General features: G+C 32.0%; 1 protein-coding gene across 1 annotated transcript in view; it reads left to right on the top strand.

The window, feature by feature from the left end:
• Positions 1 to 26765, top strand: part of LOC140450171 (plancitoxin-1-like) — a 54353-nt gene extending 27588 nt beyond the window's left edge. The window contains exons 3-6 of the mRNA XM_072543626.1: positions 4318 to 4552; positions 16352 to 16655; positions 24834 to 24966; positions 26588 to 26765. Of these exons, the coding sequence (XP_072399727.1) occupies positions 4318 to 4552; positions 16352 to 16655; positions 24834 to 24966; positions 26588 to 26728 (813 nt within the window). The 3' untranslated portion in view covers positions 26729 to 26765. The remainder of the gene's footprint in view (positions 1 to 4317; positions 4553 to 16351; positions 16656 to 24833; positions 24967 to 26587) is intronic.
• The last annotated feature ends 366 nt before the right edge of the window (positions 26766 to 27131 follow it).

The raw sequence follows: 27131 nt of genomic DNA, 5'->3' as shown, positions 1-27131 counted from the left end.
CTTAAAAAGTTACGCTTTGTTGAATTTTGCCAAGAGAACAACCTGGTGGTTCTTAACACATGGTTTAAATTTTTAAAAGACGTCTATATACGTAGAGGTCTCCTCAAGATTGCTAAGGAAATATTGTGAGGAACCAAATCGACTACATTACAAATAACAAAAGGTTCCGTAATGGTATTCTAAATGTAAAAACTTACCCAAACTGTGACATAAATTCAGACCACAATCTTGTAGTCGCAACCTTGTCTACTCTTTTAAAACTTACAATTTAAAAGGGTAGACAAGGCTAAACCCAGTCAGAGAATAGCATGGAGTAGTGCTAACCAAGGACAGCAACAGAAGTATGAAGACATGGTAGATACGCAGTTAGAGTCTAAGACAATAGCTCCCAGTAAGGAGAAGACAATCAAAGTAAACATTGAAGACATGTGGGGGAAAATTAAAAATACTGTCTTGGAGGCAGCAGACCAAAGTGTGCAGAAAGAAAATCGTAAACATAGAAAACCATGGATGACCAACGAAATATTACAAATTATGGAGAGAAGACGGATGGTAAAAAATAAAAACCTAACAAGATACAAAGAACTACACAGAAAGGTTAAAGAAGTAGCTGGGATATGGAAACCCAAACACTTATCGATTGTAACAAACAAGAAAAACCAAATGGAATTAGACCCTGAAAAATAGAAAGAAATATGAGAGCAATATCTTAAAGATTGGTTTGGTGATCAGAGAACAGAAGAGCCCCCACAAATAGATACAGATTCAAAATTAAACATTCTCACCGAAGAAGTTTTGCAGGCAATAAAAGACGCAAAGAACAACAAGGCACCCGGCGAAGATATAATCACAGCCAAACATTTTAAACACCTAAGTGATAATGCTGTCAGGAAATTAACATACCTCTGCAACATTATATATGAACACGGCATAATACCGCATGACTGGCTCCACATCCACATATATAGCTCTTCCTAAAAAACAAAAAGCAAGGAAATGTGAAGACCATCGAACTGTATCCCTAATGATTCGTGCCGCTAAGAGTTTTATGCACATAATTTATAAACGAATTCGCAATAAATGTGAAAAATACCTGAGTCGTTCTCAATATGGTTTTAGAAAGGGTACAGGCACTAGAGAAGCAACTATGGGATTGACACTGATGGCAGAAAGGTATCTTGAGGTTCAAAAACGGCTTTGTGTGTGCCATGTCGATTATAGAAACGCCTTCGACCGCATCAAACATGGAAAATTGATTGAGGTGCTAAAAGAAATAGGGTTGGACGGACACGACATAGCTATCATAAGCAATACATACTGAAACCACACAGGATGCGTTCGAACAGAGAACGAAAACACCAAGTACATCAACATAGAACGAGGAGTCGAGGAGTGCGTCAAGGGTGCATTTTATTCCCCCTATTATTTATTGTATATGCCGAACATAGTCATAGTCATACTTTATTGATCCTTTAAGACATTTAAAATAAATATATACGTCATTACAGAATTCAGTATAAAAAAACATCAATGTGTATAATACAATATTCACAGTGTAACAAAATTGACAAAACATAAAATATATAAAATAACATTTTTACAAGTAAAATATGAAGCTACTGCAATTTGTCCGTCCTAAAGATATTCATTTATAGAATAATATGCTTTTCTTAAGAGTAAATCTTTAACATATTTTTTTAAATTCAGAAGATAGTGGTATTTCTTTTACAGTTTTTGGCAAATTATTGTATAAGGTCAGTCCCGTATATCTGAAGCAATTTTGAAATTTGGATGTTCTGTGTTTAGGAACTCGTAAAGATTCAGCACTTCTTGTATTGTAATAGTGATTGTTTGAATTTACTGGAAATGTATTGATTTCCTCTTTTACATAAAGTGAACATTTATAGATATATAGGCAGTAGAAAGTTAAAATTTGATGTTTAATAAAAATTGGTTTACAAGATTGTTGATAATCCAAATTAAAAATTTTACGGATAATTTTTTTGGGTAATGAACAATTTGTTACTATCTACTGAGTTCATCCATTACATTATAGCACATGTGGCTGTAAGCAAGGCTATAATAAACGTTCATTAATGCCGAGATGGGTAGTGTGTTTTATATTCTAGATATAGCATAAAAAGCTTTATTCAATTTCATGTTCACTGACTTTACTTGCTCTGACCATTTGAGATTACAATCAATGAACACACCCAAAAACTTTGTAGAGTGAGTGGATGATAACATATTTTTTCTATTATGGATGGTTAAGGTAGAGTAGTTATAGGTAGATGAGTTGTATGAATGAAAATAAATAATTTCCGTCTTGTCAATATTTAATATTAGTCTGTTGGTATTACACCAGCGTATAAAGCAGTCAACAACAGTCTTCATTGTTATTTTTAATTCCTCGAGTGTATATAATTATATATCAATTATATATAATTATATAATATAATTAGAGCTTCTCTTGAAGATCTCCCTGAAGGTGTCAGAGCCAATGGAATCATCATTAACAATATAAGATATGGCGATTGCACCGTAGTATTGCAGAAACAGAAAACACACTAAAAATATTGATAAACATATTATCAGAAAAAAGTCACAGGCTGGGCTTGGACATTAACTTTTCTAAAACCAAAATTCTGGTATTCCACATACACAAATAAATGGTATCATCCTTCAGAGTTCCCAAAGCTCCATATACTTGAGCAGAGAACTAAATAGTCAACCAGGCCACTCAAAAGAAATTAAAAGACACCGATGAACATATTATCAGAAGAAAGTCACAGGCTGGGCTTAGACATTAACTTTTCCAAAACCAACATTCTGGTATTCGCATTGAAATAGCAAAATCTGATTTCATGAATATGCGTAAAATGCTCTATAACCCCAAGCTGTCAGTCTCAACAAGATTGAGAACACTAAAGTGTTATGTGTGGTCTCTATTACTAACTATATGGCTGTGAAACCTGTACATTAAAACAATATGACGTCAACAAATTAACTTCATTTGAAATGTGGATGTACCGCCGAATGCTAAGAATAAGCTGGACCAGTAGAACTATGAATGAAAAAGAACAAACGAAAACAAAAAAGAATGAACTGAGAGCAATGAACACATGCCCTCATCTGGTCAATACTATCAAAATTAGAAAGACGTCATATATGTGACACATAATGCGCCATAGGGAATTTGAGCAGCTCCAGGTAATATTAGAAGGCAAGATTAAAGGTAAAAGGGGCATAGGACGAAAGAGAACATCTTGGCTACGAAACATCAAAGATTGAACCCACACACGAGGAAATGAATTAATTCATCAAGTCCAGAACAGAGAGAAATTTGCCATATTGATCGCCAACCTCAAAAGAGAGGGCACTTAGCAGGAGGAGGAAAGAGTTACTCTATAGCTGACGCTTAAATGTTTTATACGACAAAAATATGGTATATGTTAGAAAACAGTTAACCAAGACCCATGTGTTGAACTCTATAATTATAAATTTTTATTAAATTAGTTTATTAAAATAGAGACAGTAGATATTATTTTTATTATTATACCCATTTGTATATACCATTTGTTTATATTTTATAAATTAACTAAGACAATTTAATTAATTCGATCAGAAAAATTGGAAGATGATTTAAAAAAAGACAAAAATTAAATGTAATAATAAGAGAAAGTAAGTGAATTGATAATGAGTTAACCTGTTAAATAATTAAATTTAAACGACAAGAAATTAATCTTACAGACCACTGGGAGGAATTATAATGTCCTTTAGTGTATTTATAGCTAAAATCACAAGGAAAATGAAATTCCTATAGTTGGTTGGTAGATAAGATAAGAAGCGAAATAAATGACAATAAATAAGAAGTAGTGAAACAGTTTTATTCCCAATTAAAGGATATGTTCAGTATACCAGCCAGGACTCTCAATAGCAGAACATAATAGTTCTTAACGATGCTCCAGTAAAAGAGCTGTGGATTAAAAATGAGGTTATTAGGTAAATAAGACGTTTTTTAAGACTAAACTAAATTGCTCCATTAGTTAAAAAAGTGCTGCAATCAACTTATGACCCTAGAAAAAGATGATCGTGAAAAATAATGTTCAATGAGACAGTATGATTATTAAGTGAAGAATTATTTATTAAAATACCTTTTGTATGTTTTAATTGTATATTATTCCTATATATGTATTATATTATAAAATGTTTTTTATAACATAATATATTATTTAAAATCTTTTGTGCGATTCTATCATTTTAATTAAATATCAATAGGACTTTTTATACATATTTAAATACCTTTATTTATTGTAGACCAATTTAAGTTATATTTTGTACAACGACGAACCGCCAAATCATCCAGTCTCTTCGACGAAAGGTCATACGAAGGGAGTAGTTATTTCAAATTCAGCAGGAGGTTACTGGTTAATACATTCCGTTCCTAAATTTCCAGAAGTGGGTAATAGCTACTCGTATCCCAGCACAGGCGTCAAATATGGGCAAACGTTTCTTTGTATTACAATGAATGTAACAAATATAAATGCAGTAGGTAAGTTAGAGCATATACAGCGTAGGAACTCAAAGAACTAAACATATAAAATAAACAAAATATTTAATGGTATGCTTTCAATTAGAACAGATAGAGGAATATTATACAAGCAGATCCGCACATTGTCATCATTATTATTGTAGGAAATAAACCAAAACGTGTAAACCAAACTGACGTCGCGTTGGTTATAAAGCCGGATTCTCACAAGTGGTGTATTTGACAAATACACCAATACCGGTGTACTTGGCGAGTCGGCCAATATAATTTTGTTCTTTACAAGTAAACCGTTCACACGCCGTGTACGATTAACAACTGCGCCAACAACAAATATGCCAGTAAATTATTAAATATTGAACATTCCAGTGTGAACCATGATGGATAATGGCCATTCTCAAAATATTGTCGTGCCTTCTGCAGCTTTTGTTGTAGTGAGTGCATACTATCTAAAACTGAAAAAAATATATGCAAGAAAAGAAGGTGGCGGATGGTTTCTTTAAATAAAAGTCGGGAAAGGTATGTGTATCCCTAGATAATTTCCCATTTTAGTTTTATTTGATTTTGGAAGACTTACTACTTATATTCGTTTTTGTAGATACTGTGCCACTCACATGTTACAAGATCTACAGCGGGAACCTTCAGGGCAATTCCAGATTTTTTGTAGAATGTCTCCTGTTGATTTTAAGTTTCTGTTATCTAAAATAGGACCCCTAATAGCTAAAACGGATACCAATATGAGAAAGGCCATCCCTGTTCAAGAAAGATTTTGTGTTGCACTTAGATATTTTGCCACTGGTGACAGTTTTAAATGCTCTCTTACCTTTTTAAATTTTCAACTCATATAGTTTCCAAATGCGTTTTTGATGTGTGTGATGCCTTAGTTAAAATTCTTCACGATGAAATAAAAGACAGTACAAATAATACCTTTTAATCGTTTTTATTCTTTAAAAAAATTATTGCATTACAGCTTAACGTAATAACTAGGTGACAAAGTAGGCAAAATAGTGTTGGGGTCTTATTCTGAATTTGCAGCTGTCAAAAAGATGGTCAACTTTTTCCAGGCACATGGCGCCAAGATCAGCAAAATAATAATAAAGCTTAATAAAAAACCACAAAAAAAGGCACAAGAAATAAGGAAATCATTTTGCAATTATTTTAAAACTATTGGAAAAGTCCCCTGGCAGGATAATTACTGTTAAACAATAACATTATTAAAAATAATAATAAAATATTTTGAAAACTTACCTCTGTATTTTGAGTATTTCTGGGTTGACATTCCCCTCCTAAAAATTTAGCCATTTTTTCGTAGACAAACCAAGTTGGCTTATAAACATCTTCTGTGCTTGTACCTGTACCCGATGTACTTTTGACCTTTATTTGCAGGGGCCGAAAAGTTAACAATAGAGATTCCTTTTTTTAATTCTTGCACGGTACAGTTCAAACTTATTTTCTCTTCAATTCTTTTCCATGCATCATTAACCGCATTCCTATTTTTGTGTTCTTTGTGTTTAGCGCACCATATAATTGGTTCACTTTCATATAAGTCCAAAAATTCTATAACAACTTCGTTTGACCACTCCATTATTAAGAATATAATCAAAAATTATTATTTTTTGACCGCACACGTTTTCCACCAGCTTCTAAATACGAAATGAATAGTTGCTGCGAACTACAAAAAAAAATTTTGGGCGCGTCGTGTAAATACAAACACAAATATATACCAGTACAGACTTGTACGCGACAAGTGGCGATCCCTTTGACTTGTTGAGATTTTACCGACAGGCGAGGGGAAAACGGCCAGCATGCGCCAATGACAAATAATTGCTTAAGTAAACCATTCACACGACATGACAAGTATAGGCAATTGACAAATATTGGCCAAATATACCAGTCGTGAGAATCCGGCTTAAGAATTAAAAAATGGTTAATACTACAATTGACGTTGTTCTACTTCTCTTTTATTTAATTTATTGAAATTTATAAACAGTATACCTACAGTTTATGAACATGCTTTTACAGTTTTTAAAAACTTATTATATAATAGATTGTCCAATATTTTTATAATTAATTAAAGACTTTGTTTTTACTACTGTTGAGGAGATTTTTGGATTCAAGATTGCATAGCTTTGAGCCTCGTAACTTGTATTATTCATACAAAATGACTAAAACTGTAATAAAGATAATAAGACCTGTTGCAAATTACACATTTTATCAAACTAAATTGAAAAAAAATGTACATACAAAAATTAGCACACCAAAATTCAAATAAAGACACCTATCTATAATAAATTGAAAAATAGAGAACACAGAGTTGTTTGAGAAAACAATTTATTTTAAATATTTATTGAGGCAGCGTATAAAAACATAAATTTAAGATTTCTTCACTCTCTGATCTTGGCTACCCATATTGCGAGTATCTATTATGATTGGCGGAACGTTAATGTCAACCATATTTTTTTCTCGGATATACCACTTTCTAATAATTTTATGAGTGTGTCTCTCACATTTTTCGCTCTGTGTTACACTAGTATAATTGCCTTTTTCCACATGTTTATAACAGCACTATCCAGGGCCTCCACTAAGGTATTGGCCGCCCGTGTGAAACTTAATATTTGCCTCCCCCCTTCCAACACTTTAGACATACATACTATTATTTAAAGAAATGTGCAGAAGATGCATAATATAACAATAATAATTTGTAAATAGATAAATTCTTACTTGAACATTTAGACTAATCTCCATTATCCAACGTCCATATATAATGGTAAGGTATATCTTAATGTATATCATAATATCCTAATATCCCATCCTAATATCCTAATTTAAACGTCCTTTATCCTAATTTAATAACCATGATCCAACGTCCAAAATATGTATATCCTAATATCTAATTTAAACGTCCATTTAATTAAAATAAACCGTGAATAGAAACATAAACACATAAAAAACTAAAAACGCACTTTTCGGGCTTTCGTCTCGGAAAACTTTTTGACAATATCCTTAATGTCCAAATGTCGCACACACTTCATATTCTATAGATAATATTGCTAAAGCAGAAAGTCTATTTTGCTTCATTGAGGATCGCAAATAGTTTTTAATAATCTTAAGTTTTGAAAACGACCGCTCACCCACAGCTACAGTAACAGGTAGGGTAGAGTTAGGAATATACATAATATTATAGTTAAGTGGGGAAATGTTGATACAATATTATTTTCGTAAATATATTCAAGAATATCACTAGGACTTTTTTCTGTGAAAAAAATGGTTGAATAGCTTTAATTTCTTCATATAAATCGGTTGCACTAATGTCTCTGAGCTGTTTATGTCTGTAAGGGCGTGATTCACTTTCTCACAATTGGTTTTAAGTTTGCCTGTGTCTGTGTGCTGTTGAAGTAATTGAAACCGTTCTTCAATTGCTGTTATGGTAGCATCCAAAATCTTAAAATAAAAATTTATTTTAAATGACAATTCCGGAGATAATATAGGTTCATCAGCTCCTTCATACTCAAAATGCACTTTTCTTCTTCTAATTCGTTCGGTAGAGGAGCTAGGGAAATCTTCGTCTATGTTAGCTTTTGTAGATATCTTTTTAAATTCGTTACAAAATTTTGAAAATGTTAATCAGAACGTTTGGTTATGAAATATTTTTTTAAATTATCAAGTGCATCAAGTGAAGATTTTGATGTAAAATTTTAGACTTTGAAGGATTTTGCTAACCACGTTTATTTTACTTAAAATATCTTGCCACACTACAACAAAACACATGAATTTGAATTTCCAAATTTTATTTTTAATGGATTTGGCTAAAGTCCAAGTATTCATATCCCTTGTGTTATCATTTTGCAATTATTCTAAAGCACCATATATTTCACTAATCTGGGTTTTTAATGGTGCGATTGCATCGATCCGACTCTCCCATCGGGTCTCCGATAATGCTTTTAATGTCAACTTTGGAAGGTGCTTTAATAAAATGTTCCATCTAATATTGGAAGAAGAAAAAAATACATATACTTCCTGTTCTTCTTCTTCTTCTTCTAGTTCCATGACCGTTATCGATCGTTAGATATCATATTGGCTACCATATTCGCTCTCGTGACTTTATTGACAGCAGCTCTAAATAACGATGTACTTGATTTTCCATACCATTGCCTTAGATTTTGCAGCCATGATGTTCTTCTTTTACCACGACCACGATTACCTTGGAGCTTTCCCTGAATTATCAGATGTAAAAGTTCATATTTTTCAGGGTGTCTCATAATGTGACCGAAGTATTCCAGCTTGCGTTTCTTTATTATATTGACCAGTGTGTTGTTTGGTTCAGCCGTCTAAGGACCTCCTCATTTCTAACTCTGTCGAACCAGCTTATCTTCAGTATTCGTCTGTATACCCATATCTTAAAGGCTTTTATAGTGTTTAAGGATAGCCTCAGTTAGAGTCCACGCTTCCACTCCATACAGTAGGACAGGAAAGATGTAGCAAGATGTCATTCGAACTCTAAGGTTAATGCTAAGATCGTGACTGCAAAGTACGTTTCTCATTTTTACAAAGGCAGCTTGGGCTTGTTCTATTCGGCTTTTAATTTCTGCGGTTGGATCCCAGCTCTTATTGATATTACTGCCGAGATACACTACTCTGAGTTTCTCTACTCTGTCCAGTGAAGCATCTCTGACTTTTATACCGTCATCCTGTATATAATTTTGTTTGCTAACTATCATAGATTTAGTTTTCTTAACGTTGAGTTTTAATCCATACTGATCACAAGTCTGTTTTATTTTGTTCATTAGATTTTGAAGGTCTTCTCCGCAATTAGCAAGGCATATCGTATCGTCGGCATATCTAATATTGTTGACGGTTACTCCATTCACAATAATACCTTCGGTTGTCTCCATTAAGGCTTTCTTAAATATTTCCTCCGAATATAAGTTAAAAAGTAAAGGCGACAATATACAGCCTTGTCTCACTCCTCTTTTTATATTTATTTCATGCTACAGTTATTGTTCAACCTTTATTCTTGCCACTTGATGCCAGTATAGATTTGTAATTATTCGTAGTTCTTAATCGTCCAATCCAGCTGTTTCCAATATTTCTAGCATTTTGTTATGTCGGACTTTGTCAAAAGCCTTTTCAAAATCGATTGCACAAATGTACACATTTTGATTTATATCTCTGCATCTCTGTACTAGTACCTGTATACTAAACAAGGCTTCTCTTGTACCCAAGCCACTCCTAAACCCAAATTGAGTATTGATAATTCTGTCCTCTAACAGTGTGTAAATTCTGTATATTACTCGCAGGAAGATCTTCAAAACGTGACTCATCAGACTTATTGTCCGATAATCACCTCATGTCTTTGGACGATGTTTCTTAGGTATTGTGACAAATGTCGACTTTAGCCAATCAGTTGGTAATATCCCAGTGTCATGAATTCTGTTAAAGAGATTACACAGAGCTTTAATTCCATTTTCTCCCAAAAAATTTAGTATTTCAGCACTTACTTCATCGGGACCAAGTGCTTTTCCATTTTTTGCTGTTTGTATTGAATATGTAACCTCACTTTCTGTTATAGATGGACCTGATATAGCAATCGGTGTATAGTGTTCTACTCTCTCATCTTCAAATAATTCAGAAATGTAGTTTTCCCATTCTTTTAACTGTTCGTTGATGTTTAATATTCTGTGTCCGTTTCTGTCTTATAAACTTTGGGATACTTGTTTCCGTTTGTTTTCAGCGACCTCTTTTAATTTCTTGTGCAGATGAAATGTATCGTGCTTCTTCTCATATTGTTCAATTTCATTACATTCTTTACTATGAAATTGTGTTTTCGCGTGTCTTATCTTCTGCCTGGTTATTGCGTGGATCCTCTTGTATTCGTTTTTATCTTTATTTCTGACTTCTCTTCTTTGATCCATAAGTCTCAGTATTTCTTCTGTCATACACCCTTGTTTTTTTCTTGCTTTTAGCGCACTCAATTTTGTTTCTTGAACAGTCTTTAAGATGTTTTTAATTCTCGTCCAGTTTTCCTCAGTACTTTCCTCTTTGCTTGATGTTACCCTCATTTTTTGTTCTAATATACTAGTTATTTCTTGTTTTACAGTATCATTTAACATCTTTTCTCTATCAGTAGTAACCGTTTGCTTATTCGTTCTTGCAACTCTTTTTAATCTTAGTCTTATTTTTCCAACAGTGGTCTGTTGGTACATCTGCGCCTGGATATCTTATTTATACATATGAAGTCTATTTGGTTACGAACAACTTGTTCAGGTGTATCTGCTGGTGATTTCCAGGTGTAAAGACGACGTTTTGGAAGTTTTAAAATTGTGTTTGTTATTACTAATTGCTTTCCTACGCAAAAAGATGCCAACATATCCCGTTCTGTACAGTTTCTGTACAGTATTGAAAAAGTCTACTGACTCAAAACTTATTTTTACTGCATCATTCACCACCAGATTTATACTATGCGCAGAACAGCTATCTGTATCAATATACTTATTGTAAATAAAATGTGACAGAATTGTTACTTTGTCTTAAATCATTGTGTAGCAAGGTACATGTCATGACTATCTTCGATACTTTTTCTGGATCAAGTAATATAGGTGCTCTAAAAACTTTTAAAACCGATGCTAGTATACCAAATACATTTTCAACAATACGTCAAGTACATGACAACCCTTCGACCATTAAAGCTTATAGACATGCCGTATGCTATACCCCTGTTGTAAATAGACTTAGAAGTAAGTTAACAAAAATTATTTTATTTTGTGGCCAATAAATAAATTTATATACATAATTTTTCCCCTACAATGAAACTTCCACCCACAAGTAAAATTCATATCCTTTAAATGTATTTTTCATTATTAAACAAGAAGAGGTAGGCACACTTTCAAATAAAACATTTATTTTTACAAAATTACTTTAATTCAAAAATATTAATTAATAAATGATTTATCTTCCATATCTTTTTCATGAAGTTCGTTGTATGCTTTTAATAAATGGATCCCTAAATCAAAAGCATCCTCTGCGACGAATACATCTGGATAAGGTGTGTGATTGTAGTTAGGTAGTGATTTATCTTCAGGAATCGTCAAAGCATTTTTGTAAAGTTTCGTCAAGTTTTTATAAAATGGTATTACTACACACATCAGCGCCGCTGATACAACCTTGATATCCAACGTCGACGAATGTAAAACTGGCGACTGGATAAGGACATGTTTACCATTTAATTCCCCCAGGCAGTGAGAAAAATTCCATTTTGTATGAAAGTCGTTGGCTATTTGCTTTCATTCTTTATTATTGTAAATTTATTAATGGGTAAGTCTTCCGTTATACCAAGCAGTTAAAGGTAACATCGACAATATACAAGTCCGTACAAGTACGTTTTCCGGTGATTAGCTTCAATACACTTCATCAGACATTTCAGTTAAAATTCTTATTCCAGTCAAAACATAATTTAACAACGTTATTATCAGATTATTGTTCTTGGTGTCAGCATTTCTTTCATCGATCAATACACACATAAGAAATTTGTTATTTTGTGCTAATAACGTAAACAGTTATATCAAATATCACTCGCCGGTTGCAAAATATATTGCCGGTCCTGAAGCATATTGACGTAACTGCATAAAGTAAAATTGTTCAGGGGATCAAAGAAAACAATTTTTAAGTAGGTATTTAAAATAGTAATAAAATGAAAAAAGCTAGTGTTGTAAGGATAAAATACCAATGCTCCCAGATGATTACTCTTTATTAATAACTATTTTAAATATTTAAAAATCATTTTCTTTGCTCCCCTGAACAATTTTGCTTTTTGCAGTTACATCAATATATGTTTCCGGACAAACGAATATGTAACATATTTGGAAAATAGTGTTCATTTTTTTATTTACTGTCCGCATTTGCACACCATTTACTGTCCGTGGTCATTATTGAGAGTGTCTGTTAAACGGAGTTAACAAGTATAGGTTTATATATCACTGAATGATTTTTGTTTTGAAAATCGTCCATATAGAGGGGTGTCCGGTGAAGAGGCATGTCCGTTAAGAGAGAGTTTACAGTGAATAGTGATTGTAAACCAATGTACTTTCTTCTAAGACTTGGAAAATTTGAACACCATGGAAAATGACAATACTGATAATATCAACTACGAACAAACTGAACCGTTTGTCATCTTTGACGAAACTCATGACGAAACCAATGAAGCAGACATTCCTAGTGGAACTTTAACCCTTAACTACTGACGTGGATGTTTCAGGACTTAGACTCTGACATGCGGTATGTCATACCGTTGCCTATTCTCCTTTGTTTTTAATATGAATTTATCTTATATCACTGTATTTTTTTTTATATCAACTACGGAATGATTCTTCACATTGCTGTCGCATAATAATATACTGCTACAAGTAAAATAAACTTTACTTTTTCAAGAATATTATGAATGCATGCATAATATTTAAAAAAAAATGGTGGACGTTACTACAAAATCGTTTATAAACTAAATTACAAGAAAAATTGATTACTTGTGACTAACAAATGGTAAAATATTGTTAAAAGAAACAGACTAATGATTTAAATTTAATGAGAAACTAAAATACAAAATTCTGACAATAACCAAAAATTACAATAAAATAACTAGTCATTTTGCGCGCAAGGTCCGCAATTTTTCTTTGTACACTGTAAGCACACTGGTTTTCCACAAGAAAAGCACACATAAAAAGTCTTTTGCTTTAATGCACTTGGGCATAAGTAACACGTCTTCTTTTTCTCAAGCCTTTCTTCAAAATCTGCTTCTTTTTGGCGTTTTTGTCCTAGTATTCGTTCAATACCACATAATAATTCTCTCGGGATTCTGGGATTTTCGAGTCTTCTTTGTAGATGATGATAATTGTTTCGCCAACTCCTTTGTGTAGTTTAGCCTTTCCATATTATCTTCTTGTAGTGATTGGTACACAACATGCGAATTAACAGCAGCTATATCAATGATGCGGTAAAAATAGTAAGTGGCCATCGGCGAGAACGACGTTTTACAGAATATTTGGCACACTTGGCATCTAAAGTATCAACACATCCTTTCGTACGATTATAATAAGCTATAATTTCTGGTTTTCCAGTAATCTGATCCGTGCCTATTGAATGGTGCATCGAAGAAATAAGTAAAACAGCCCTCAATTTTTTTGGCACATGGGAAATTAGGGATAAACTTTTCGTAAATCCGTAAGTACTTGAATTTACTTACCTACATCAGTGTGGCTGGAATTCCGGAGGGATTTCCCGTTTATTTTTCTTGAGGGTTCCCACATACGTTAACTTCTTTACTTCTAACTGCTTTACTAATTCTATAGAACTAAACCAATTATCAGCTGTGATATTACGGTTAGTTCCATAGGTTTAGCAAGCCGAAGAACAGATTGAGTTGGTTTATTTATCTTCTTTTCTTCCTCAGATAACCCAGTTCCGTCAGTGTCCTTGCCTCCATATATATAGGCATTGTATAAGTAACTTGTTCGTGCATCAGTCAGGCACATTATTTTAACGCCATATGTCACAGGCTTATTAGGCATATACATTTTAAACCTACACCTTCTCCTAAAGCCGACCAACATTTCATCAATACAAACACATGTACCTACGGAATACAGTTTTTGACAATTTGATATTAAATATGTTACTAATGGCTGCTGTTGGATCTATCTTTTTTCTTTCTTCTCTATCCAGAGGGTTATCAAAACGTAAACATTTTAGAAATATTGCAAATCTTTCTTTTGACATAACACATCTGAATATATCTCTACCAGTGCCATCTGTAGCAAATATAGAATTTATATCTTCGTCGTTGGATTTGAAAGCTGATGAGTATAAAAGCAATCTCAAAAAGGGTTTTAGTTCTATTTCATCAATTTCATTTAGTTCTGGTCTATTCATTCTTTCATAGTTTTCACGAATTACACGTTATTTATTATTTGTCCATTTACGTATTTCTTGTATTATATCCTCAGAAATAAGAAAATTAAAAAAAAATGATGAAGTTTCGTTTCTTACATCTCTGGACCGCACAGCTGGTACTTTTGTTACAAGGTTGTGTAACGGAGTTCTTACATTTTTCGGGGTGCTGTAGTAGACCACTTAAAACGATTTTTGCCATAAAAATATGACTTACCATTATCATTTGAATGATATTCGTCTTCAGAACTTTCCGACTGCTCACTTCCGGTGTCGTGTGAACTTTCAATACATACTTCTTCGCTTGCATCGTCAACATCACTATCACTAAAATATTCTAAATCACTAGGTACTTCGTCAGCCCACTCAAATAAAACAGCCTCAAAATCATCATCTGAAAGCTTTACAGTTTTGCGGCTAAATTTAGAACAACTGGATGAACTTGCTGCCATACTAACAGCAAAAGAATACACTACACTGCTTTTAACTATAGAAACGTAAATACTGACATACGGTACTTGATACCGCAAGAAAACTTTATGTCAACGTAGCTTAAAGACTAAACGTGTACTAAAACTGCAGCAGTTGAGAGCAGGTACAATTAAACCCCACTTGAAGGTACACAGATGGTGTTCTAAGAATCTTTTATAAAACACGTTTTACAACAAAATATATTTTCGGCTCGGTATGGCATACCGCATATCAGTGGTTAAGGGTTAAATTCAAATACACAAATAGGGCTAAGAAATACCACTTGACAGTAACATATAGAAATACTTAAATTACAGTATAACGGACATCTCATACATAGTTATTACATGGTTAGTTTAGCCACCATAAAATCATTCATCAACCAATTATCTATTTAAAAAAAAATTAAAAGAAGTCACTAACAGATTACAATTAAAAATTAAAATTAAAAATTCATTTTGCTGTGTGAGAGTGCGTTTTAATAAAAATTAAAAATAAATAACTTGGTGATGACTGATTTTATGGTGGCTGAATTAACTACAGCAACTATAGCTTGATATATTTTTTTATATTTTAACGTAAGTGTCTTTATTAGACTACAAATCAAGCTCACTAGACATTTTTAATTTTTTAATGGGTCATTTGTCCCACATGAATCACATATACATCAATACTACAATAATATGTCTTGTAATAACAACTTAAAAACTATGCCGCCAATTCTTATCGTTACATAAAGCATGGGGGTTAAAATTAAGGGTTACGCCTCAGATTTATTATCCCTGTCCCAGTCAAAACGTACACGTTTCCAGGCAAGGATAAAATCATAAGAGCAGTGAGTGTCTAAGTTAAAAAGGTGTTAGAATTTAAATTTTATGCTTTTTTATATAAGTCTGTCTTGAATTTAAATGATTTTGTTTTGAAAATTATACAACTCATTAACGAAATTAGAACGATACAGAAATTAGAACATAATACAATCTACTAGTTTTGTATTTTTATTTTAAAAACGAGAGCATACAACTAACGCGTAAGGTCTATCGTGTAAGTTTGCCAACAATACACAAAAAAAAGCATCGAGTTGCCAGCTAATCTGCCAGTACTAGTTAAAAAGTCTCGGTCATACAACAAAAACTCCTAACACCTTATTGATGTCATATTAAAATTAGATTTCTAGCAAACCTTCGTCATAACCGGTCTCGTTATTCTCACCATATCGTAAAACCTCTATCCACAAAACCACACAATTAATAACAGAAAAAAAGATCTGCTAAGCTAGACCATGAACTTACCTACGCAATATTTATCAAAACAGTTAAGCATTGAATCAAATTGCAATTTAAATAAAGTACATACTATTAGAGTATACATATACACAAATTCTTTTTTAATTTTTAGGTCTTCAACTTCAGTACAACCAACCTGACATCTACCTGCAACAGATACTCTCAGATATTGAAACTCGTGTACCAGATCTAGCACGTGCCGCTCAAAATGTCACCGTCAAAACTGCTCCATTTTATCATATTGCCCAAATCTATTCAAAGAAGAAAGTAGCATTTACTTCATTTGCCAAACACAAAAAATTCAACCAGGAACTGTACGAAGATCTGGTAGCTCCGTACTTAGAAAACGATTTAGTAGTTGAAACATGGCCAAATGGGGCTGGTAGATTACATTCCAATTGTAGTCGTGAATATAAGTAAGTAAAAACAGTTACTCAACTCTTTACTATTTAAATATTTGCTTTCTTAATATTTAAAAGTGGTACTTAAAAAAACTATGGAATCTTTAAATATAACAACCACATGTTGTTCCTTAATCTGCTGTCTGTGAAGGAAAGATCTTTTTCATCTTTCCTTCTCCTTATGAGACTCTGTAGGACTGGTAAAACACACTGGTTAAAAGCTTGCCTTTTTAAATGGATTGGGACATTTGTGTTAAATACGTCTCTTAATTTCATAAATGCATCTCAACCTAAACTTACTCTTCTGAGTAACTTACATGTTTGAGTGTCCCGCGGTAATCTTATTTGGTGGTCCAAATACACGTATCTTTTCACAATTTTTATGAAATTTCTTTTCACATTTCTATGAACGATTTTTCGATTGCTATTAGTTCATTGGGGACGAGATTTGTCATCATTTTTGTTTTCCTTAAACCGATTCTTTGTGTTATTTACTTTAGTCGTTGTAGCATAACTCTTGATTTTCGTAAGTCATCTGTTATAAGAATATACGGCAGTATCTCGATACTGTTCGATTACCAACCAGAAACATCCGTTACTACATACAGACAGTAGGAATGTTGAATGCCAACTAAACTAATATGCCGAAAGTGATAATTAACTGTTTAAGATGACAATGACATTCGGAAAAAGATTGATAGTACAATTTTTAAAGTAAATCAGGTCAACGACGCAATGTTGAGATACCTAAACATAGAGTAATTTATTAAAATTGAGACAATAGTTATTATTAATTAATATTTTTACTTATTTGTTTATAATTTATTTTATAAATTGATTATAAAATTAAATTGATCAGAATTGGAAACTGAGTTTAGAAAAGGACAGAAATTAAAAAATGATTAAGAGAAAGTAAGTGAATAAAGACATTGTTAATGGTTGAATAATTACATGTGAAATAAAGGAAAGAAATTTGTCTTATACACTTACTACTTAAGATCATTATAACTAATATTGTGTGATTAAGGTAATGTTAATGGTGATTGAAGAGAAAATGAATTGTATTGGAAATTTGATGGCCAAAAGTAGGATTGGCTGTCTATGTATAAGGGGAGTAGAGTTTTAATTGTTGGAAAATAGTGATTATTTTAAATTTGATTGAAAAATTGAGGATTTTCTAGGATTATTGATGCTAAGAGACAATAAATAATTGCAAGGGTCATAAGATGAGCTGTAGTAGAGATAGTAAAAGAATAAATTATAGTCAATGTCATAAGTTGGTAATATAAATTGTGAAATGGAATGAAAATTAATTAAAGAGAAAAGAAAGAGTGGTGAACTTAAAGATTGCTGAAGTTAGGGTGTGGTAGTACAATTTTAGTGTTTAGTCGTGACCCACATCCCGATGCAAAGCTTCAATTAAACGGAGTCCAAGTTGAGAAAGTTAACAAAATAATAACGGAAACTGTAATATGGGACCAACTAGATCCAGACATAGAAATAAAACTTAGAATAGCAATGACTAAAACTACTTTTATGAAAATGAAGTCATTTCTTTGTAATAATCATCTCAGTTTAGAGATGGTTAATGGCTAAGACAAAGAATGGTTAAGTGCTATGTTTTATTTTTATACTTCTCATAGAGAGTAGTTAAAGGTGAAAAATGACTACGGTGGTAATAAATAAGTACAAATCTAGCACAACGCTGTAGTATTTCCTATTTCCGAAAAGATATTGTTCTAGCTAGCGAAAATGTGTGGCTGGTAGAATTGGTGTACTTGGTTAACATTTAGTAAAATCTTAACAAAGCATTTTCTATTTTTAAATAGAGTACAGTAAAATTAAAAAAAAAAATTTCTTCTCCTTAAATTTTAACCTAGCATAATTATTGACTTTCCACAAGGGTTGGTCGAGGGGTAAAAAATAACTAGAGTGAAAATAAATTCGTAAAAACCTAACAGAACACTGTGGTATTTTAAAATTTTCTATTTAAATCTACTGACTCGAATAATATGTATTAATCTAGCGGGAAAGTTTCCAAATAAGATTGGTTTAGTTATCAGGTTGGTTAAAAGTTAGTTAAAACTTAACACTTTTTAAAGTGAAGTGATTGAAACGACTAAATTAAGATCTCCTCAGGCCAATCCTGCGTTTAGTTGATAAAGTGCCGATTATAATCTGCTCTTACTAAAACTAACTTTTCAGCGGTTTATAATCAAGAAACGTAAAATATTGTTAGCTAAATAGAGTATTTAAACAACAAAGTTTCTTCATACAAAAAATAAACTGTGAGTACATTACCAATTTAATACAAATTCAATATTATTAAATATTATACATAACCCATAATTCAATACAACACATCAATTAATCCAGTTTCTGGTTTTTTACACAAGTCGAACTAATTAGCCGATACAGGACCGGCTCTAGAAAAATTTCATCAAATGAAAAAAACAAAAATTAAAAATGGATGATTCTGAAAATATTAGCATAGCTACTACATCATCAACATCAACATATTCCAATTCAGTAAGCAACTTCAATTTTCCTTCAAAAGAACAAGCCATTATTCTGTCAGCTATCCAAGGTATTAAAATACATGAATACATAGTAGCCATAGGGTCTCTACTCACACCCAAAAATGTTATCTTTGCATCACGAATAGCTAACAACAGAGTTTGTATTTACTTGAACAATACTAGCATAGTAGATACCTTACTAAACAACCATAAAACAGTAGTCATCCAAGGCAATGAGATAGAAATTCGAAGACTTATTACGCCAGCAAGGAGACTAGTAATATCAAACATCTGCCCCAGCATCCCGAACAGTATTCTAGAAGACGAACTGAAACAACTAGAAATAACTGCAGTATCCAAATTAACGTTTTTAAAAGTTGACATGCCCGAGTCTGAGTATAGTCATGTCTTAAGCTTTAGGCGGCAAATATTTGTCCCTCCGATAATCACCAAACCAATTCCAAATACAATATTAATAACCTATGACAACACTCCTTACAAAATCTTCCTATCCCTAGATGGTTTAAATTGGTCTAGATGTAATACTACTGGCCACAAAGACGAAAACTGCACATCAACATCAACTGGTACAGAAACACTTAAAGATCAATATACCTCAGAACTCGAACCCATGGAAGTAAATCAGAATAATTCAGCAACAAATATTTCAGATGATACAACCAACTGTTCCAACCCTATTTCTGCAGATATCCCAACGACAAATGATCTTATAGTACACAGTATACCTTCAACTACAGCTAACAGCAATAATACTAAAACAACCAATCAAGCAAAAAGGCAAATTTCAACCTCTCCTGAAATCTCAGAAACTAAAAACCTAAACGAAACTTTTATAACTCCAAAAAAATCCGCACCCAAAAAAAAGAAAAAGGCTTTAGATGTCGAAGCCACATTAAAACCAATTGAAAACATCTTAATGACAGCATCTCCTTCATATACGCTAAATTTCTCTGAATTATGCGACTTCGTTATAAACGCAATAGGATCAAAATTTCCTGAAGTCACAGCTAAAAACTATACAGAAGATTTTGACGGCTTATACACCTTATTAAAAATGGTTCACTCAAAATTAAATGATAGACGCATGAAAAATAATATCACAAGAATTATAAAGAAAATAAATCCAACAAATGAATCTTCCCTTACTGAAGAAAGCGACTACGATTTATCTCGATAGTCCAATTATATTCATTCTTCAATGGAACTTGAATGGCTATTATAGCCACATTGAAAACATTAAAATGCTAATCAATGAACTGTCACCACTAATAATATGTCTTCAAGAAACTCGTCTTTCCAACAATCAAGCAAAACTAAAAAATTATATGCCCTATACAAAAAATCGAGCAGTACAGCAAATATCCAGTGGTGGAGTCGGAATTTTTGTACATTCCACCATCCAATCCAAAGAAATTCCGTTAAATACAAATCTGGAAGCAGTAGCAGTTTCGGTAATACATCATTTTAAAATCAACATATGCAACGTATATTTACCACATCCTGACGAAACTACTCTATTACAACTTCAAAATGTAATTAAACAAATTCCATCTCCAAAATTAATTTTGGGTGACACAAACTGTCACAACATCGCATGGGGATCACAAAGAACAGATAAAAATGGACGAATATTATTAGAAGCAATTAATAACATAAAACTAGTTTTGTTAAACACAGGAACACCTACTAGATTCAATGAACATAATGGCACTTTTTCCTCCATAGACTTATCTATCAGTGATTCAACTTTAGCTCCGTTTTTACAGTGGAATACATTGGACCACCTATACGACAGTGATCATTTTCCAATAATAATTACTCATGACAAAGATGAAAAAACCTGTACAACACCATATGAAACCTGAAAATTAAAGTCAGCTGATTGGGAAAAATACTCGAACTTAGTAAGCATACGTATACCAAATCTCGTTATATCAGATAATATAGACACTACTCTATCATCTTTCAATGGTATAATTTTAGAAGCAGCCAGAGATTCTATAGGAAAAACCAAAAATATCACAAAAGCTCCTCTTCCTTGGTGGAACACTAAAATCGCATCCGCTTTAAAGCAACAAAACATGCTTTTAGTATATACAAGAAGTTTAACACACCTAATAACTTAAACAATTTTAGATCTTTAAGGGCCAGATCTAGATTTTTAATAAAGCAAGCAAAAAAAGAGAGCTGGACCAATTACGTGTCGTCAATTGACTCGTCTACGCCCATAAGGGATATATGGCAAAAAATAAGGAAAATAAAAGGTTCAAAAACATTTAACCATATTGACACAATCACTACAAATGATCTAACAACTTCAGACAAACACGAAATCTCAGAAATTTTAGTAGAACACTATCAGTTGTATTCAAGCAATCAGCAGTACCACCCAAATTTCTTAGAACACAAAGAAAGAAGAGAAGCATCAAAAATTAATATAGAAGATACTGCTGATCTACTAAACACTTCCATAACACTTGATGAATTAAATGAAAGTCTTAATAACCTCAAAAATACCTCACCTGGACCTGATAACATACCACCAATTTTCATAGAAAAACTACCTATAAGCGCGAAGGTTACTTTAGTAGAGATCTTCAACAAAATTTATTCGACTCATAAATTTCCATCTCTCTGGCGCGAAGCAATTATAATACCATTTTTAAAAGACAATAAACCAAAAAACTTATCTTCTTCGTATCGACCAATATCTCTTACCTGTAGCATCTGCAAAATAATGGAAAAGATTCTAAGCAAAAGATTAAAATGGTACTTAGAAAAGAAAAATCTTCTTACATCCATCCAAAGTGGGTACCGATCAGAACGGTCTACAATAGATAACATTATAGCATTAGAATCTGAAATACACGAAGCTTTTATACATAAACAAAAATTAATAGCAATTTTCTTTGACATCACAAAAGCATTTGACACCACGTGGACATATCACATCTTAAAAACAATGAAGAGTTGGAAAATAGATGGTAAATTCTTAGCCTTCGCCAAAAACTTCCTGGAGAACAGAAGTATAAAAGTTAAAACAAACGGTGTCATGTCAACTAAGAAATCACTGGAAAATGGTATCCCTCAAGGATCTGTATTAAGCCCCTTGCTATTCTTAATAGCAATCAACAACGTATCTAACCATTTTATGCTTCCAGTAAAAGCAAACCTTTACGCCGATGATCTTGTAATATATATGAGAAGTAAAAACCTAAAATCAGCTGAATCAATATTACAAAATACACTAAATAAATTAGAAGGGTGGTCTTTAGATATAGGCTTGAGATTTTCAACCGAAAAAACTAAAGTAATAATATTTGACAAAAGGAAAACACAACACCACTTAAATTTAAAACTAAACGGAAATACTCTTACAACAATCAACGAAATCAAATTTTTGGGAATGACATTCGACTCTCAACTAAAATGGACATCGCACATAAATGAACTAATTAAATCATGCCAACAGAGAATAAATCTTCTAAAAGTTCTTTCCAATCACAAATGGGGCGCAGACACAACTATTCTTCTGCGATTATATCAAGCTCTAATTAGAAGCAAAATAGATTATGGATGTATATGCTACGAAACTGCTACTAAAAGTCAAATGAACAAACTGGACATCATCCAATCTACAGCATTACGCATAGTTTTCGGAGCTTTCAGAACCACGCCAATTAGCAGCCTTCAAGTCCTAGCAGGAGAACCGCCATTAACTCTCAGAAGACAATATTTTTCAATGTTGTGTGCTACTAAATATCTCAGTGCAAAGGAAAACCCGTTTATAACAAGTCTAATAAGGAGCAACCCTCCAAATCTGTACTCAAATTATTGCCCTAGAAACTTACCTTTCAATGAACGAATAAATCGATTTGAATTCAATATACATCAATTGAGAGCCACTTCTACAAACAGACTCCAGTCTCCTCCCTGGAAAGTTCAAATACCAAAAGTAGATTTTACCTTACTTAACTATCCCAAACATTCACACAATCCTTCTGAAATACAACAACAATTCCGGTCTCCCATCTGCAGATACCCTGATTTCAAACTAATTTTTACTGGTGCCTCTAAAAGCAGTAATGGTGTAGCTGCTGCAGCTATTTTTGAAGACAACACCTCTGTCACCCGTCTAGCCAAGGAGTGTAGCATATATACTGGAGAACTGCAGGCAATCTTCAACGCACTGAACCAATGTACCAGCATTGATACAAACTTTCTTATTATATCAGATTCTCTAAGTGCCTTAAATGGTGTCAAACAGATGTATCCTACTCATGCCATTTTAGCATTAATAAAAGACATGCTATACCATGCCCAAACATGTGGTAAAAACATAACATTTTTATGGGTACCATCCCATGTTGGGATAAAGGGTAATGAAGCAGCTGATAAAGCAGCAACAGAAACTATCAATAACATGACAATTCCCATTATGCAAAACATACCAATTTCAGACCAAAAAAAATTAATAAAAACTTACATGAACAAAACCTGGCAAGTAAAATGGAACCAAACAGAAGCAAAATTAAAAAGTATCAAACCAGATGTTACTTCTGCTTTACTACCGCTCCCAGCTAAAAGACATGACCAAGTAGTTATTAACAGACTGCGGCTAGGTCATACAAAATTTACACATGGATACATCATCTCCAAGGACCCTCAGCCGATTTGCCACACTTGTCAAATACCATTTTCAGTGCAACATATAATGATAGACTGTCCAGTGTACTCAACAGCAAGATCGACAGCAAAAATAAAACACAATTTGAAAGAAACTCTAAAAGAAGACATCAGCAATACAATAAATTTTATCAAAAATTGTAAACTGTATAACAAACTGTAACGTAACATAAAATGTTTGTATTTTCCAAAACTGTTATGTAAATTTTAATAATATACTAAGTGTAACCTAAAATAAAGACATACCACCCCGCTAATAACCCTAGGGGTTGATGCGGTAAAAAAAATCATTTACAAGGCACAGCAAACACAGCGGTTTTTACAGAATCGTTAAGCAAAACTATTCCTACAGTCTAAATAATGGGGGTAGGTGTTTGATATTTGATGTCTACGGCGAGCCGATTTAATTATTACGTCGAAGTAGAAAATTAACCGCCCATTTGGGATGTGGATTCAAAGTAATACACAAAAACAGTTATGAGAACTAAATATTGGATTACGTTTTCATTAAAAAAATCATTTTCATTTTTTTTAACTTTATCAAACAATTTAATAAAAGGTCTTTGTTCTTATCTTTGTCTGGTTAATAATTGTTAGATGTATTCAAGTTAACTCTCCCTATTGCTGATTATCGTACTGTAAGGTTCTATGAATTTATTAATAATTTTATTTAAAAGTTTTCATAATTATGTCTTTATCTATAATTTTAAGTTAAATATGTTACGTATTATGTTCATAAAATTAGTAAAATTTTGTGGAGCCACATCGTCTTCATAATAACTTCCTACTTACTTAATCAGTATAATAATTATTTAACTAATATTAGGATAGCATGACATATCACTGTAATACATGTAATTTGTTGTATTTTCTGTATAACTTTCTGGTTAATTTTTCTCCAAGTTGTACCATAGTTCTATAAATTATTACCTCAAACATTTTTTTTAATTACTTTAACATTTTGTAGGGTGAATAATATTCAGAAGATCAACATGTCTGTCGCTAATGTATCATTTAATACGACTAGCGACCATTCCAAATGGGCTGTAAGTTCAAATTCCAGCAGTTCCTGGAGTTGTGTTGGTGATATCAATCGTGCGGTAGGTACAAATATCTTTTGTCACGTTGTATATATGACAAGTATGTTTTTAAATTTAAATTTTGTTTATATTATTTATTAAAAAAAAACCGTACAGGGGAGTAAAACAGACTGACAAGAAAAATAAAATGTTACTTAAAATTAACGGAGCAACTTTTGAGGAGCTATAATGCGTTTGAGAAAGGTGTCGAATAAATTAGAGCAATTTTTATATTTTATTAAAAAAAATTGTATCAGTCATCTTTTTACTAATAATGCATCTTATTTTAACGTTATTGGTGTTGGTAACGGTAATGGCAATAATTGACGGTAATGGTAATTTACTAATAATACATCTTATATTAACGTTAATCGTGTGGCATCTGTAGCTCAGTGACTACATATATATATATATATATATATATATATATATATATATATATATATATATATATATATATATATATATATATATATATATATATAATTATATATATATATATATATATATATATATAATTATATATATATATATATATATATATATATATATATATATATATATATGTAATATTTTTTTTAGCAAAAAAAAAATTTTGTTTTTACTTTTTACCTTTGTTTTCTCTCCTTTATATGTTTAATCATATTTACCGTGGCCTAGTTCTCCTGTGTATACCTATTATACATTATAATGTCCGGATACGCCCCTGAGCGTGAAGCGAGTGACCCATGTTAATTGTATGTGTTTATGGATATATATGTGTATGCATATATATTTTTTCTCTTCTTTTTATTAATTGTGGTACTGATTTCCCAACTTTAAATTTATCTATTTTAGTCTATTCGATTGCAAATAATTCAAAACCTTTTTACTGCGCCTAGAGATTAAAAGATCATGTAACTGGCTGTATGGCAAACTGCCGAAGCCATATATAAAAAAAAACTTGTGGTTGAACATAGGGCATACAATTAATTGTAACCAAAACAGAGACTGCCTTTCTGACTCAGTGATAAGTGTCAGCCTACTGAGCGTAAAAAGTCAGAGGTCGTGAGTTCGAATCCATCTATGATGAGAATTTTTAATAAAATAAAATCAGCACTCATTTGGATATAATATATGATTCTTTATAAAAACCATGCAACCGACTTTACTTGGTAATAATTCAATTACATCACCTACAATGTACATGTACAATAAACCAAGTCCACTACAACCATTTATACCGGTATTACGTAAAAAACCAAAACAGAGAAAAAAATAATAATATAATATAATCCAAAGGTATTACACTACAACAATGATATCATATCAATAACTTACGTTAAAATTCAGTAATCACTAATAAACTATATTAAAAATGAAAATTATATTTTGCAGCCAATTTTGTAATAAGTTTAAGAAACAGGCAAAACACTTAACTTTACATCACAAAAACTGATCATGTTCAATATTCCTGCCATACACCTAGAGGGAAGGATAAAGATAAGATTAGGGATACCTGGTAAACGGATTTTAATGCTACTAAAATAACCCAAATATATTTTTTACTCCTGTATTTTTGTTGTACTCGCTAAATAAACTATACGAATTACACAGAATTAAAAAATGTCATTTCAAAATATAATATTTTATATTTTTACAGCAACATCAAATGGTTAGAGGTGGTGGAACTGTGTGCATACAAAATCAAAAATTATCTACAAATTTCCACACTTTAATTAGTGCAGTAGAGGAGTGTTCAAAAAATGAGTCCATTGATATTCCGACAGTACTAAATGTATAAATTTGATAGTAATTTAAATATATTTTCTAGAGAATAATTCTGCCTTTTATTTCCAAAACGTTTAGCAAGTTTCAATCTGACGTTATATTAGAGTTATAAATAGATATCAATACGTTACAATAATATGTTTGTAACCTTTGAAAATTTCAGAAGAAAATAAAGCCCAGTTTAATTTAATTGTTCTAAAATTTAAGATAATTTTAATAAAATTTAAGATAATTTTAATAAAATTTAAGATAATTTTAATTTAATAAAATTTAAGATATAATTTAAGATAAAAATTCCCTAAACACTGGCCATGCATTCACTTATGTCAACATAGGTTTATTTTTTCATAATTACTTTAAATCCAGAGGTAGCTATGAAAAATGACATCAAAACAATATTATTGTCAGTTAATGTT

Source organism: Diabrotica undecimpunctata, chromosome 9 (genome assembly GCF_040954645.1).
Source record: "Diabrotica undecimpunctata isolate CICGRU chromosome 9, icDiaUnde3, whole genome shotgun sequence".
NCBI classification, from domain to species: domain Eukaryota; kingdom Metazoa; phylum Arthropoda; class Insecta; order Coleoptera; family Chrysomelidae; genus Diabrotica; species Diabrotica undecimpunctata.
Note: the sequence above shows the minus strand (reverse complement) of the source record. Positions and strands in the feature narration are given on the sequence as shown.